This window comes from Symsagittifera roscoffensis, chromosome 6 (assembly GCF_963678635.1).
Source record: "Symsagittifera roscoffensis chromosome 6, txSymRosc1.1, whole genome shotgun sequence".
Lineage (NCBI taxonomy): Eukaryota > Metazoa > Xenacoelomorpha > Acoela > Convolutidae > Symsagittifera > Symsagittifera roscoffensis.
In genome coordinates this window covers 35,705,828-35,723,261 of record NC_087067.1, presented here as the reverse complement: position 1 = coordinate 35,723,261, position 17,434 = coordinate 35,705,828, and the positions used below count along the sequence as shown (strand labels likewise).

Sequence of the window (17,434 nt, the reverse complement as noted above, 5' to 3'; positions counted from 1 at the left end):
TTTGGAAAAACTGTCTATCGCCAAGAGAATGTGAACCTCTTTTTCATTTGTTACCAATCGGTCTTGCAAAGTTCAGCTGAACTTCTTCTTTAGGTTCATTGTTACTCATATACCGCTACTGCAGTAGCAGTATTTGTCCATGTATGTACAGCTAACCTATGGTGCTTAATCATTACTTTTATGGTATGCTCAAGGTCACAGTGAGTGATGACATTGAGAATAAGTGAGAGATCAGAGTTCGTAACACTGATCTAGCTCTCAGTAACAAAAGAAAACAAAAGAATAAGAAAACCTAAATTCAATATTCCAAATACAGTATTGAATTACAACTTGTTTTCAACCGATATCGCAACGCATATCACATGGCGCAGCCAGCAGGATTCGCAGCTCAAGATAACAGAACGGATATGAGAATTCCGGTATTTTGGGCGTCAGCGAATTTAGACCCTCCGTGGCAATTCAAAATCTGGTTCGAAAAATTTCTCGTGGCGGTTACGGTCAAAGAAAATGTGAACCCAGAGATCATTCTGGAAGAACCAAAAGACATATTAGAGGAACCACCACCACGCCCAGAAACACCCCGAGACGGAGAGAATGAAGACGCGAGGAACGCTAGGATTCTCAGAGATAAGCTAGCTATAGATAGAGTAGTATTGGAGAACGAAGAGAGAAAGACAAGAGGCCCACGAGTCGGACACAATGTCTTCTACAACGAAGTGCAAAAGAAATTGGTGTCCAGATTATTTTTGTCTTTGGGCACAGAGGGAAAGAAGAGATTCCTACAAAAGAACCCGCATGCTGAAATATCGAAAATGACGTTCAGGGAAATTACAGATTTGGCAGAAGTCTCATTTCAAAAAGTAAAATGTGTAACATACGAAAGATATAAGCTATTTACGAGAATGCAAGAATCTGGAGAGTCTCTGGAATCATTTCACGCAGCGTTAACTGCACAAGCAGCCCGATCAGAACTGGGAGCATTGGAAAATGAAATAGTCAGAGACCTGTTCATTTCAAAAATGAAAAACATGACATTGCAGGACACGCTGACATTCGAGACTCTAGACCCGGAAGAGGTTCTGAAAAGGGCTATAAAATTCGAACATAGCAAGTTAACCACAATGGCGTTTCAAAAGACTAATGCTGCGGCGACAGGGGGATCAAGTAGCAATTACACCTCAGGCGTGAGAATAAAACAAGAACCTGTAAGGGCAGTTCGAAATATGTCGGGGACGAACAAGACTCCAAACAGAAGGGAATCGAATAAAAGACAAAACAATAACAAGAATCAAAACATGAAAACGAAACCATGTAATAGATGTGGAAGGACGTTTGACCCGGGACACCTGAAAAATTGCCCAGCAATGGGGAAAACCTGTAAACACTGTAGTAAACCCAATCATTTCGCTAAAATGTGCAGATCCCAACAAGTAAGTGAGGTTGCGGAAGACTCGGATGGATCGGTAGAGGAATGCGATCAGATAAGTGAAAGTGTTGGGTCATGTAGTGAATTTGAAGTTATGTCGGTACAAACCTATCAACCGGAAAACGAGAGAGTTTCAAAATATGTGAAAGATCGAATCAATGAAATGAGGAACAAATCAAGCGGAAAAATGTTACGAGTTCAGAAAATAGATTCGATTCGCGATCCAACATTGAATCGTGTAAAATCACTAAAGGCCATGGTACGAATAGATAACCAAATAATTCAATTAACAGTGGACACAGGAAGTCCAGTTTCATTCCTCAACTGGGCGACAACGAAGGAAATTATGGAAAAATCAAACAAAGTAAGATTCATTCCGTCAGACAAACTGAATTTACAAACCAAATTCGTGGACTACAACAAACAACCGATCAGTATACTGGGAGACCTAAAGACCAATCTGAGGTCAGCGGGCTGGGAGGTAAAAGGCGCCACCTTTCTGGTATCAGAACGAAAGACCAGATGTATCATGGGACTAGACTTGCAAGGACAAGTGGGAATAGTTACTACACAAAAACCAGCGCCCGAGGAACTCACCAGGTTTGACGTGCTCATGTGCGAGCAGTCAGAAGGTTGGAAAGAAAAATTTTGCACTCAATTTAAAAACTTATTTGAAAGACAAGGTATTTCGAAAAATCACATTGTCAGTTCAAAATTTAAATATCCATTATGTCCGATTCAAGAAAAGGGGAGAAGAATCCCAATTCCTATACAAGACAAAGTCGAAAAAGAAATCGAAGATATTGACAGAAGGTCATATAACAAAACTCGATAAATGTACAAGTGATTGGTTTATCGCTCCGATTGTGATAACAGTAAAGAAAGACGATTCAATAAAATTGGCAATGGACGCGAAACCAATCAATAGACAATTGTTTAAAAATAAATACCAAATGCCGAATGTAGATGAACTCATTGATGGGGTAAGCCAGATTGTGACTGAAAACAAAAAGAGTCGCTATATTTTTCGGTGTTAGATTTAAAATATGCGTACAGTCAAATAAAATTGGCTGCTGATACAGCTAGACAATGCAACTTCAACATTGTTGGTGGAAAAGCAACTGGAACCTACAGATTCTTGACAGGGTTCTACGGTTTAGCAGATATGCCAGCTGAATTTCAAAAGGCCATGGATAGAACCATCAACCACGCTAAAAACACGTTCTGTTTTCTGGATGACATACTAATTGTGTCAAGGGGAAGTGAAATTGAACATGGAAATTTGGTAGAAGAAGTATTAAAAAAATTGGATGCGGAAAATTTGGCATTGAAACTATCAAAATGCGAATTTTTCAAACAGGAAGTGAATTGGTTGGGTCATCATCTCTCAGAAGCGGAGGTTAAACCAAAAATCACCAAAACGGAAGCGGTAGTAAATTTGAACCCGCCGAAATCGCTTAAACAGCTAAGGTCATTCCTGGGAAGTATAAATCACTTAGCTAAATTTATACCTAACGCAGCAAGTCTGACTGAAAAATTGAGACCATTTCTAAAAGAAGAGAATCGAAAGAAAAAGTTAAAAAACATGAAACTCTCGGTAAAAAAAATTTGAGTGGGGGATGAACACACGGTAGTATTTAGTGCTATAAAAGAAGCTGTGGCAAGTATAACAAAGGTACATTATTACGATGCGACCCGAGAAACACGAGTTAAATGCGATGCTAGCCATGATGGGCTAGGGGCTACGTTAGAACAACAAAATGATGAAGGCCTGTGGGTCCCAATTTCATTCGCATCCCGATACCTAAATGCCCAAGAAAAAAAAATATTCAACAAATGAATTGGAGTTATTGGCAGTTGTTTGGGCAGTAGATAGATATAAACACTACCTCTTGGGAAAACCATTTACCATTGCAACTGATCACAAAGCACTTACAACAGCATTGGATGGTAATAAATCGAACAAGACCTACCAATCACGTTTAACCCGGTGGGTTGACCGGTTACTGCCATATCAGTTCAAAATAGTTCACATTCCGGGGAGGGACATGCGCATTGTTGATTATTTATCGCGTGATCCTTTCAATGATCCCTGGCCCGAATCAGAATTAGACGAAAAGTTTGTAGTAGCGACAATAAACTCCTTTCATGAAGCGTTCGACTGCTGGAACAGTAGGCTTAAAGAAACTGGGTCGCTCAACCGAAACGAAAACGTTCTAGAATTCAGTAAGAAAGAAACAGTCATCAAGTAATGGTTGCTAAAGCAACCAAAACGGTCAAAAACGAACAAAGCTCGACCGGAACGAGAGAAAACAGTTTTCACGACTGCAAAAACAGCTAAACACAGCAGTTCAACATAAACAGATCACTTTTTCGTCAAATCAACCCAACAAACAGTCAGTCTTAAATAATTCCAAAATCGTAAAACAACCAGTACCAGAAATTAAAAAAAAAAACAGACTCAAGTATCGAGATGTCAGAAAACAGATCATACGACTGGTGGTCGGGCTCACCACAAGATTGGCGAAATGAGGAACGCGAAGAGAGTCTAATGGATCCAAAGTGGAATCGCTCACTATCCAACACAAACGAACTTTCGGAAGGAGGAGATCACAGAGACAGTTCAACGTACAAGGAAAATAATTAGAGGGGGCCGGAAAAACAGAGATAGCTCCGACAGCGAAACACGACATGCATCACGGGTGAAATGGCAGCTTGAACCGGATCAACAAAGAGAAGCAGATCAAAGACTACTCTCATTCTGGCAACTAATAGGCGGAGAAGACAATATACGGGAAAAGAGAGAACTGGTGGCACACACACAAGAAGTCAAGGACAGCTCGGAACATGAATCGAGTTCAGCGTTGACTAAACCAATCGCATCGGCGGAACGGAAACTCAGTGAGGTGCAGATAATAGAGATGGACCTGACGACTACAGAAGAGGCGGAGAGTGAAGAAGAAGTGTGCTCGATAGAACCGCCGAAGTGACTGGGAAAAACAAAACTGCAAAAGCAGCAACAAGTAGAGACCCTAGACAATTTAGCAAAACTGTTCGACAAAAGTTTACTAGCAGAAATGACCACAGAAGACACGTGGATGGACCGCCTCAGACGAGTGATAGAAAGAGGAGACAAACAAGGCTTTGAATTAATGGGACCTTATACAAATCCGTTGTGGTCACAGATGGCAGTTCAGGACGACTGCATCTTGGTGAATAACCGGCTAGCAGTCCCAGTACAACTAAGACAAGCTGTTCTAAAAAGAATACATCGAGGGCATCCAGGCCAAGAGGCTATGCTGGGAGCAGCGCAATACCTGTTGTGGCCACACATGAATAAGGACATTGTGAATCTGGCAGAGGAGTGCCGTAGCTGTACCAGATATGGTAAGAATGTAAAATATCTAATTTCAAAAAATACGTCAAAACCACTGCCACTGCTCACGCAGCCGGGACAGGAAGTACAATTAGATTACGCGGGGCCCATAGAAAATCAAAAAGGAAAAAAATCTACCTTTTAGTATTGATAGATCGATTCTCAAAATTTCCATCAGTGAAGGTTACGAAATCTACAAGTGGAAAGTGCACAGTAAAATTCTTGAGATCATATATCGACACGCATGGAGTTCCTGAATCAATTCGTTCGGACCAATTTTCAGGCTTTAAGGGGAAAACGCTAAAAAAAATTCTGTTCGGAACTCAATATCGAGCAAAAATTCTGTCCGGTGGGGGACCACAGAGGCTGTGGTTTGGTTGAACGTACAATCCAAACTATAAAAAGAAGACTGGGGGTGATGATGCTCGAAGAAAATCATAAATCAATCAAATTATGTCTTAGTACTATAATGAGAGATTTACGGTGGAACAAGCAGAAAACAATTCAAGTATCCCCGTTTCAAGCACATTTTGGCAGACTACCAAAAACAGAATTTAAAACTGTGAGGGATAGGTTTTTAAATAATTCTGATTATTTAGACAAACAACACTTGGAACGCTCAGCACTGACGGCTTCTCAATTGAAACGTAGAATTGATCAGTCGAGAGAGAATCTCAAAATAGTACGCAAGGGACAACTCAGCAGGGATACAAGCCCACTGCACAAGCAGCAGTTAACGTCGGACAGAGGCAGAGAAAGGGCCAAAGCTCTAAAGGAGTTGTTGGAGGCGAACGAACGCCCGTTGGAACAACGAGAGAAGGGACGCGGCTAAAAACAATATCAGGAAATTAGTGGACGAGACAGGGCTACTCAATCCCGACCTTCGAAAGGAGATACTTTACTCTTGGGAGAAAGGATTTGTGGAGGACAAAGTGGAAAATCAATGTAAATCACCACCTAAAACAATACTCCGAAAGGACCTACTAAGGAAAAGCGGACAAGCATTAACCAGACCACTAAAAGGGAAAATTGCTTCAGAAACAGACTCAACAATTAAGACGTCTGCTGGTTCGATTTATAGGAAATCGGCATAGCACAATCGAAAACGGTACTGACACAAGAAAATCAGCGAAGCACGAGTAAAAGTCCATCGTTGGAACCTACAAAAAAGTTTAAGAGGATCAGTTCTCCTGAATTACTCGAGAAGCTGGGATCAGAGGACGAAATCCAAGGAGAAATGGAGATCGCAGATACAATGAATCCCATAGAGCGTTTTCAAAAGAGCCAAACAATAGTGACTTCAAAAGACACAGAAGCCGGGGGAGGTCTGAACTTTGCAGTCAAAAGAGCAAAACCCAATTTGGCGGGCCCAAAATCAACTATAGAGGAAAACAACACCAACAAGTTGGAGAAGAGCGGGAAGGAAAAGAAAAGCCGAAACAAGCAGCAACAGGGGACAAGCCAAACTGCGATGGCAGTCAACCCGGAACAGGAGCAATCGACATCTAAGCCGGAAAAAGTAGACACCAAAATTCAGTCCAGTTCTACACCGAAAACAAAACAGCGGTCAAAATTGAAATGTATTGACTCCCACACTCCCCTAGAGGACATAGTCGACACATTCCACAATCGCAATTTAGCACCGTCCGAATGGGAGAAGTACGCGGACCAATTGCTAAAAAGAGGAGTACAGCGAATTGCGGACGAAATTCGAGGAAATCCCCAACAAATTTCGGAAAAGGATACAACTTTCGAACCACCACAAAGATTTTCGGACGAGTCGAGTACTGAAGAGTCGGGTATCAGACGAAGCTCCAGGCAAACGAAAAACAAGGAACCTAAACGCTTTGGAGACCCGATAAAGCATTCGATTAAAGAGATATCAGAAAATCTCACAGGGGGAGGTCTTCTGAAGGAAGCACTCAAAGAATACAGAAATCAACTGAGAGATTTCAAAGATCGAAGCGACAGACCAATGTAATCAAAAGTGCGACGACTCGAAAGACACCTTTTTATGCGAAAATTCGGGTATGCTACACTAGACGAAGGAGTCGCTTGGAACCCGAGTTGGGAAATAGAGTTGGAAGAAAACTGAGAATTCCATAAACTCAATCGTCAATTAACCAAGAGACTTTCCTATGAACTGAGTATATTGAACTCTTTTTAAATAAATTATCCTACTTATGTTGTATAATTTATTTCTTCCACCGAGGGGGGTGTGTCATACCGCTACTGCAGTAGCAGTATTTGTCCATTTATGTACAGCTAACCTATGGTGCTTAATCATTACTTTTATGGTATGCTCAAGGTCACAGTGAGTGATGACATTGAGAATAAGTGAGAGATCAGAGTTCGTAACACTGATCTAGCTCTCAGTAACAAAAGAAAACAAAAGAATAAGAAAACCTAAATTCAATATTTCAAATACAGTATTGAATTACAACTTGTTTTCAACCGATATCGCAACGCATATCACAGTTACGTTGCTATTGTTATTTTTAGCTATTTCCAATCTGAACCTTCGATAAGTGGTTTTAGGTTCTCACCGATAGTCGAGCACGGCTTGCCTTTTCTCCCTTTCTGCCTTGTTGATGATGTTGCGGCCACTATACGGCCACCATGTCCTGTCGTAGGCGGATGTTAATCCTAGTTTACCTGAAAATGTTGCTTCTATTATATCGAGGCATTCATCTATGAGCATTCATGGTATCGTCACTTTTTCATGTCACGATTCCTCCGACAAGGTTGGACTGTCCGTTTCTATCCTCAGCAGACCTGATTTTTAGTTGTTTTCTTTATCTTTAAACTGCTCTCTTTCCCATTTTTTCAATGCCCCCTTTTTGTTGAACGAGTTTTGTGTAGAATAACTCCGTTTTGCCATTCTGATCGTTCTTTCTGCAGAAAGAACTTTTTTTCTCACTTTCTCGCTGTCAAACTGACTCGCCCGAAATAACTTTCCGCGTTGGATGTTCTTGTTCTGACCGCCAATATTAACTTTGAATTTTATTTGCAAATCGTATGCTCGTTCTGAATTATATAAGAGTGACTAGAATATTCTGGAACACTCGTTTGTGCATGCTTGCCTAGTGTTTTATGTATGTCAGCTGTAATTAATTCAATTTGCGCCACATTGAGTTTTTCATCCTTTTTTGGAAGGATTAGGCATTTTAAATAACGGATTTCGGGATAATTAACTTATGACTCTCTATTTTGTTCCTGTCCTGCCATATGCTCTTTTTCAAAGTCAAACGGGAGTCATCTGTCGATCCATCCAGTCAACCTTGAGATTTGAATGCGTCTTCCAGCACATCTCACAGCGCAAGGGTTATGACTCTGTTATGCACTCTCAATATCAGCATTTTTTCTTATTCCTACTTCCCCCATTGATAGGAAGATGTGCAATTTTACTCATCTGTTTGCAACATCCCATGGAATGTTCTGGATAGTTACTCCAATAATCCGAATCCTTTGACATTCGTTTTCCCGTTTTTTTTTCAAGCAAAATTGCGCACTTCCCCTTCCCTGTTTGACTGGTTAGTCGAGTGTGCATGTTCGGGTCTTCTATAGGTCGCTTTGGCAATACGATTTCTGTCGGAATGCCTGTTTTGAACGGGTAGACGTCAAGTAGGCACATACTGCGCCTTTTGTCTATCCCCTCCATTTTGTTGATTTAATAATTTAAATAAATTGATGCTTGTATTATCAACTATATGGAGAAATAAATTCTTCTTCTTCTTCTTCTTCTTTTTTTGCCGATATTGGCTTAAAGTTCATGTTATTTCCACTTTCCCCCTTATGACCGACGCATCCCGCCTCTAAAACTTTCCCAGAATGCGGTTATTCCGAGTAAAGTTTCCAATTTGCTGGGATTTAAAGTGCGTATACTAAATACCGGAACTGAGTGTCGTTCGCTAATAGTCTCTCGCTTGACGGATAAAGTGGACAAAATTAAATATCAAAATCGAGTTCCAATATTGGAAAATAATTTATATGGAGTTTTAGATGGACTTAATGTTAGCATAGGTCTATCGACGAAAGAGGAAGTTCGAAATGAGAGTTCGCTTCGAGTGCGCCCTGCCAGTTTGGCTTTGAAAAGTTTACCTATTGATCCACTTTTCTCAAATTGGGTTATTTTCATTAAAAAAAGCACCAACCGTAATTTTCTCTTGAAATTCAAAGAGCTTCAAGGGCATAATTGTCTTCTTTAAAAACCGAAATTTGATTTTTTTTGTTTCAAAAAACAAGTCCGTTTTTTGTAATTTGCGTTCATTATTCTTTTACAACTCTTCATTCGGCTCAAAAGTAATTGATTGATTTTCATATCGGCTGAGCGGCCTCGTGTTATTAAGTTTTCTAATTCCTAAGGAGTTTATGAAATCGTTTTTTTTCGGCTCAAATGTGTGTCTGCTCAAGAATTGTCCGCTTTGTTACAACTTTGTAAGTTTTTTCATCATTGGTCTTCCTTGGCATAAGTTTGATGAAAACAAGTTGATTTCAGACAAAAATAAAGCAATGGTCTTGAAAACGTTTGGTAGATAATTTCAATTTTTTGCGCGGCTTTCCTCTCATCTGTCGGTTTGTTTTTCTTGCTGTTAATTGGATCGCACTTAAGGCAAAGCTACGCTTGGCCTCTGTGTAATTTTTCTTTTGCCATTTTTTTAAAATCCTATTCTGATCATTATTTTACAATAGATGCTCGAGGCGGTACCAAACCTACTGCCAAACCTACTACTAAAGAATCGAAAGCTGTACGAACTGCGGGTAGCTATGGTCTAAATGTAGGACCCGATTTAAGCAAGAACAGTCCCAGCAACTCCGGATCTAATCTCGGAGACTACCGAATGCTACCAGATCATAATGAAAGTCAGCTAAATTCAAAGGTTATTACTTCAGACTCTTTTTCTTTTACGATGAATTATTCTCATATTGTCTTGTTTTTTGTTTTCTTGAATAATGACACTACTATTTTTTACCGAGTTCAGGTTTTTAAAAAGACAAACTATCGAGCATTGTTGATTTTTAAACCAGTGATACGGATGGTTTGTTTAACGACATCCTCGTATTTTGATGTCTGAATGGCTGATGTTATTTCTGTTCTCGTTGGGTCTTTCCGATTCTGTCGTTTTAAATTGTTCTTCGACGTGTTCTATGATATATATATTTAAGAAAAAAACTGTAAACAAATGAGAGCTTAACTGAACTGTAGTTATTAATTTATGCGCTGTGGTTATCTAAGCATCTTAATTTAGGCTTCGAAGGAGTTAAAGAGCGGAGAGGTTGGAAAAGCTTCGCCAACAGGGTCGAAAGTTCCGACTACAAGCGAAAGTGGCCCCCGCCAGCTGTTGCACATTGCACAAGAGGAAGAAGTTGTGAATCCTCGCTACAGAATCATTGAATACGACGAGAATCTCCAGGAGTTCAGAAAGATTGACGTCATCAACCCATGATGACGTCATTAACGAATATCGACGCAATCGTCCCATAATGACGTCATCATCTCATGATGAAATCATCAGCCCATAATGACTTCGGCGGAGCCTAACTACTTTGCTGAGTTATTCAAACACTGAAAATTGCGTAGCGATAATTTGTAATATTTACCAGTTTATTGGAGAAGAATTCTGAAATGTCATAAGAATTATAAATTGTGTAATTTGTAATAAATTGGTTGTTAACTGATGCTATAACGCTGTTAATAGGGTCAAACTTGATCAAAAAGTTGCAATTGACCTGGGACAGGTTTTAAAATAAATATATGGATTGCGAGAAAAGTAAATTATCGTGACTTACTTGTAACTAAACAAATGTTACGTTTCCTTGATGGTTTTTCAGCTATGGATAAAAATTACTGCGGATTTTATCCTCTTTATGAAAAATTCTGTTTTTTACAGAGCTCAGAAAGCTCCTCACTATGCAAAAATTGTCCTCAATCACCGTTAAGTTTAAATGAATGAAAAGAGCTTTCAATTATTTTGATCGTTTTCACCATTTCGATTTGCAGGCATTGTCAAACCGGAATATAGACGTTTTCGGGTTAACAATTTGTTTAATAGAATATCATGGATCACTTGGTACCTTGGTTCACAATGAATGCAAATTTCTCCTACAATTTTATGATTGATTTGAATTTCTGCTTTTACCATTTTTTTTACAATGGCTCAAAAAGCTCCTTAATGCAAAAATTGTCTTCAATCACCATTAAGGGTAATTAAGGAACGATGTTAGATCAGAAATACGGAATCTGAGATCAAGTAAATTTGCAGAATTTTAAACAATCAATTTTCGTAGTTAGGGTGTTTCTAGGTTACATGACGAGATTGGTCTGCATAACCACTGCGTGGCCCCTGCTTGTGTTTAAAAGTAAATCATTTTCAACAGAGTGTAATTTTTCACTTTTTAGTAAAACAGGGCAATTTCTTTATACAAATGATCCATGACTCTCTGTGAAAACAAGCGGTGAATAATGTGAGTAGTATTGTATCGTGTCCCGGATCCTAAGGGGGGGGGGTACTCACGAAAAGCAAAATCCTAGGAAAGGGGTCCTTAATTTTTTGGAGGAACCCTATCCTAGGATTTTGTAAATTAACGTAATTAAAGTAAAAGACCCCTTCCTTAGGATCTTGTTAAGCTGAGCTTAACAACCGGGACCCGAAACAATAATTCCTTCTAATTCCTTTTAAAGCGGTCCCTTTTTCCGCGATAATTTAAGTTAATCGCCCCAATTCCTGAACTTTTCTTTTTCGTCCTAGTTTCATGTTGATGTCATTTCCTGGCTTTCTTTCTTTTCGTCAAAGATTTGTCATGCTATTAAAGTTTGTTATTGAAAACGAGCCTAAGCATTTCACACCTTTGTTTGAATTAACACATGGTTTGCGTCAACTAGTTTTTTTGCCTGAGGCTATTTATGTTAAAACAGTGATTGTGCTCAATACGAGTATTTTATTAGTTGTAAATTGGTAAAAACCAAAACATATACAAGTCGAAGTATAAAAAGGACGAACAGTAAAAAACATCTGAAAATATATGTTTCAGACTTTAATGTTTATTGTTTTGGTTTTCTTTGCGCTGTTTTTTAGATGGTCGTTCTTCCGAAGCTTCAGATAAAATAAATGGGTTATTTATAGGGGGACGTTCACGGACTCGGCTACTAGAAGCTTCTTCTTCTTGAAGCTCTGTTTCTGAGTAGGGCCGCTGTAAAAATCCCCAATCCGGAAGTTGAAAATCGGGAGAACTGTTATCAGTTTCATTGTATGAGTTGGCCCACTCGGTGTCCATGTAAATGTATTCTAGAAAAGCATTTTCTTCGGCGGCTTTATGGTCAAAGGGCACTGTCGAAATTCCGTCGAAAAGTAGAAAACGTTTTGAGTCGAATGGTGATAATTAGAGTTTGTTTTGTTTCACTGTCATATTGGCGTGACCTTTCGAAACTATATTATAGTTGTACACCCTCATTGTTTTTCTAGTGAATAATGTGTCCTTGAAGGTTTGGTGGACCAGTTCTCTCTGTGCACTCCGTTTCATTCCTTTGACACTCAATTTTTGAGTGCCTTATAAACAGAAGCAAAATTATTGTTCTTTTCTACAACGCAGGGGATAGTTTCATTTCACTTCAGCAACTCAATTTATACCGAACAAAATTTGGTTCATTTTACCAAAAAAGTGCAGAAGACTCTAAATTATGATCAAAAAAGAGGAAAAGAGAGGGAATATGTTGTCAGATAAATCAACGTTTAGGCAACATTGTATAATGTTGCCTAAATCAGCTAAATGCCCATAGTTTAATGCAACAAATTAAGGGGGTAGGGAAGTTGGTGGTGTTAATTATGTTCTGTAAAAGGTAGGAATGGGGGTGGAAGGGTGGCTTAAATTTTATTTACCATTCAGGACGACCGAATATAGTTTCGGTTTTAGGGCGATGAATTCTCTGATCGGCTCCCCACCAGTCTCGTCTTTGAACTTCAGCACAACTTTCTTGTTGCTATCCTCGAAAACAAGAAATGGTCCTCATCGTAATTTGAAAAGTCGAAATCAGCTTTAATTTTCTCCAATTTTCGGTAAACATCAGTTTTTATGGCATAAATAAAACTATCCGTGTCGGAGTAAAGGAGTTCCAAGTTTAGATTTGGTTTCATTTTTTGATAATGAAACTGAAACATGAAACGCTTGGCGAGGTCTAGGATGGTCGCACCAACTATCATAGATTTATACGACAATATTTTTGTTACCGAAAAGCTGATTGTGGCTAATTGATCGTCATTGATTTGAAAGCTTTTGATTGTGCTCAGAGCTGTTTTTTGTAAAAGTTCTCTCTCATTCCTTACAATATCCAGCTTCTTTCTTTCTAACTTAGACCCCATTGTCTTATCGAAAGCTGAACTAACAATTATCTTGTAGAAGTTCTACTGGAATTTATTTACCGCGGCTTTTCGTAGGCGGGTGTTGAGGTCGTCAAAGGGTGCCATCCAGTAATTTTGGCGGAACTGAAGAACTTTGCCGAGGTAAGTTATTTTAAATCGCAGCTCATGGTACGATTTTAGGGTAAGGTAGTGCAAAACATAACCTTCTTTAGGATGCAAGGTCTGTAGAATCTTTGGCACTTTTGGCAGTGAGGTGATTCCCAATTTTCCCAACATGTCGACTTGCTCGTTGCTCATTGCACCGATGTCCACTACTTCACGAGAGGGGGCAAGGGGGTAATCAGCAAAGAAGTCGTGAAGCCCTTCGGGTATGTTTATATTGACTTTGCAACTTTATAACCCCACTCTGAGGTTTCGCTGGTGAGCAGTATGTATGCCAGATTTTTTTCAACTATCGAAAAATCGTTTAGTGGCAAAGGGCAGCGTTTCATTATCTCCCCGTACAAATTGTTTGCATCAATATTGAGGATGTAGCTTGATGGTTCTGAGGGCGAAAAATTGTCGAGTTATTTATTGTTTGCTTTGTAAAATCGGCGCGCGTAAACCGACGACATGACTCCTCGTATCATTCGCTGCACAAAGTCCAGATGTTCACGGTCCGTTAAGAGTTTCAGTTCGGGCTTACAAACTTTTAGAAAGGCTCCCCGGAAAGGTTACTTGCCGTGAAGTAACAAGCGCAATCCAGCCCGTATGTTTGATAGCAAACTTCACGAAAAGCTTCGAAAACGGAAGCAAGCAATAGCACATCTGTAGTCAAGTACAAGTCGTGGTAATCACCAAGTGAGCCACACTTCAGTTCGGTGAAAACTTGAAGGGCATGATTGTACTCGCTTCTTGAAACACTCACATCCCCTCCTGTTAGACTATTTTTCCACAATGCTCGTGGGGGAAGGCGAGTTTCTCGGAATTTTTCGAATGAGTTGAAGTATGAGTAGGGGTAATACTGACTTTTTCAGGTGAGTGGCCGAGTTTTTCAAAATATTTCTCCAGCAGAAAAATTTTTTCTTTGGGCAAATTATCGACAAGTTTTGCCAACGATGCTAGCATGAACCTATACGAATCAATGAATCTCATATTTTCGTAGAGTTTTTTGATTTTTCCGTTTTTATCTGTGTACGTTTTTATATATACTGAGATTGTCAAGGATATATAATTTTCTTCAGATGCGGGTATTACGGTAAAAGTTTTTTCCGAATCGCTTTTTTATCAGCGCTTTGATTATAAAGTGTAAATCATAATTTGACAAAGTATGAGCTACCACTGGAATGTAATTTGTTGTTTTTCTTTTAACGTTACACTCATTGTGTGCCCAACCCAGGAACTTGTTGGTGTAATGGCAATGATCAAGTACCACTTGGTCATTGTCGGAAAAATCATTCTCGCATATCCAACAAATTGTATCATCTTCCCGTTCCTGGTCTGTTATACCAGTGAAAGTGTAATATTTCCTTTTTTCTACGTAAATTTGTCTCGCTAACGATTCAAGGGAGCTACTTAGCTCTTCCATCACATTCGGTCCTCTTTTAAGCTCAAACTTTAACAGGTCTTTTTCCCAAGTTCGATTACTGCTAACGCGTAGCCGCACGGTTGATGGATTTCAATTGTTTGCGTGCTAGATTTTCGCGGATCAGGTTGCGGTCCGTATACTGGTAAGAGCAGTGACTCTAAATCAAAGTAGATTACTCTGGATACGTACCAACGAGCTGTTAAGTTTTTGAACTTGTGGTCATCTTTTCCCGGCTTGGGCATTGTTATGACGACATCTTCGTCTTGGTAGCACAGTTCTTGATGTCTTCTCAGAATTTCGAATGAAGCGCATGTGTGGAAACATTTGCGGCAAATCTCAGATTGAAATCGGTGCACTTTGTGCCGCACGTACTCGACCAGTTTCTGGAGATCACTTATCAACACAGTGATATTTTGATCCATCTGTCAGCAGCAACAAGTCCACAATCAGGCTAGTGTTGAATCTGCTCGATACTCTTATGGGCAACAATTCTGTGTACTCGTTGTACCTGAACAGAAAAATACTTTTTATACCTAAGTTTGGAATGAAATAAAAAGGGTGTTTGAATAGGTGAAGAACATTAATGAAGGAATTTTAAGATTTTAGAAGGCAATTAGAATTTGCTTACCGGAAGACGTTGATTTGACAATTGTTCAACTTTTCAAATCTGTCCATATCCATCAGACCCATTGGCATTTCGTATTCCCCATTGATTTTCACAATTCCTTCTTTGTCGAGATCGTAGGTTGAGACTTTTTTTTTCTCCAGCCACCGTCTAGATGTGGGGTAGAGGGCCGGCTCATTCACATTGTGATATGCGGCAACAAAGCAGTAGAGAAAGCAACGGTCATCATCTTTAGTGTTGATAATTGTGAGCAGAATATATGCTGCGCTGAGTGCATCAGGTAGCTCGAGGTAGGGTCCTGCTCGTATTGGTGAGAAGGCCGCGAAACTGATTTGCAATTTTTCAATTCTGTCAATAATCCATCCGCTACCATGAGAAGAGAACGAATTGACTTGGTTGACCTCATGTTCAATCAGTTGCAAGAATTGATCCCCAGCTATTCCCTCGAAGTACACTGTCAATGTCTTAGTGTTCAGAAACAGCATGGTCCTTTCGAAGTTTCCACTGTCCCCGTCTTGCACAGTGGGAATTTTGATCATTCCCACTTCCACGTGGAATTGCACCTTGTTCGGACCCTCTTTGACCCTTTCCAGTATGAGAGCATCTATTTCCTCCTTGTTTTGCATCATGACTTGAAGCAAATCCATTTCTTTTTCACCAACATTGAGATCGTATCGACGCAATTTGCCTCTGAACGCGCTTTCCGTTGGGGCAGCGGAAGACGTCGTCTCAATGCCGTCCCAAACTGGCAATGCGTGCTTCTTCATCAAGTGTTGTCCATAGCTTTCCGCGGTGAGAAATATTGTATGGCAATCGATACAATGACTATTGGAAGTCATGTCATGTACCAGCTCGACGTGCTCTCGGGCTTCCGACAAACTCTCGAATGATTCGAGACACTCATTGCAAACAGTTTGAGGAGGAGGGGGAGGAAGGATCTTGTGAACTTTTTGCTCATGTCTTCTCAAGTTCTCTTTGCAGCTCAGTATTTTTCCGCACTGCTGGCAAGGAACAGGTGTCGCGATAGAAGTAGAGTTCGGCATTATTTGTTGAAGTTACTGAACTAATTCAGGAAAATTTCAAGAGTGAAGTAAAACTGGTTTTGAAAAAGCAAAAGCGAGAAGTGACTAGCACTAAAAACTTTGCTGGTAAGGGCAATTAGAAGCCATTAACGAGAGCTATACTTCGCCGTCTTGACAATAAGTACTTTTCTTTCCAAAAACAGGGTTTATTACAGCTTTAAGCTCTTTATGTCTCATCACTCCATTCAAGTGCAAGGATTTTGTATACTAAAAACTGATTCATTTACAGCCTCAAACTTTTGCTGTTAGTTTTAAGGGTTAGCAATAATTTTTTTCAAGTTTTGGCCTTTTCTAGGGGACTGGTTTAGACTTTCAATTAACGTTTCAGCACTAAATTACAAAATTTAAAGCTTAGAATAATTCAGATAGAGCCTAAAACTTTTTCTGACTAATTTCAACTGTGAAACAGTAATTTCCTAATGATTTCAAGCCCACTTCTTGGTTTGCTCAAATAGGTATAATAAAAAGTAGAATCATGAGACAAAAGTATTCAGAAAGTAAAGCCCTCAACTAGCTAATTAAGTTAAAATAAAAAAGTAAACTTAAAAAATGAAAATTTTGCAAATTAGATACCTTGATATTTACCGAATTATTAAGGCATGGCCGTTTGGTTTAAAGGGCAATAGCTAGCCCGGCGTTGATCGTCGCTACGCGCCTCGGGAACGCCTCCCGTTCTGTAAATTCAAGTGAAATTTCGCCTCGGGAACGCCTCCCGTTCTGTAAATTCATGTGAAATTTTTTTTTTCAAAATAAAGGAAAACCTCAAATTTTTATGTTGTAAAAAAAGAAAAAGTAATAAATAAAAAAATGTCTTTTAAATCTATCAACAAAAAAACCAGTAAGTTTTAGGGGATCTCGAGCACAGTTCTACTGGTCGTGTTCGAAACTTAAAAAACTAAATTTTTTAACTTTTTTTCCTTCATTTTTAGCTTGAATTATTCGTTCTCATTTTAAATTCCAGTGAATGTGGTTTGAAACTTTTAGGAGCTATCTGATACGTA

At 39.4% G+C, this 17,434-nt stretch overlaps 1 protein-coding gene across 1 annotated transcript in view; it reads left to right on the top strand.

Moving 5' to 3' along the window:
- The window catches only part of LOC134848209 (uncharacterized), a 29,298-nt gene extending 18,853 nt beyond the window's left edge, over positions 1-10,445 (top strand). The window contains exons 3-4 of the mRNA XM_063865582.1: positions 9,495-9,682; positions 10,052-10,445. Coding sequence (XP_063721652.1) covers positions 9,495-9,682; positions 10,052-10,249 — 386 coding nt within the window. The 3' untranslated portion in view covers positions 10,250-10,445. The remainder of the gene's footprint in view (positions 1-9,494; positions 9,683-10,051) is intronic.
- The last annotated feature ends 6,989 nt before the right edge of the window (positions 10,446-17,434 follow it).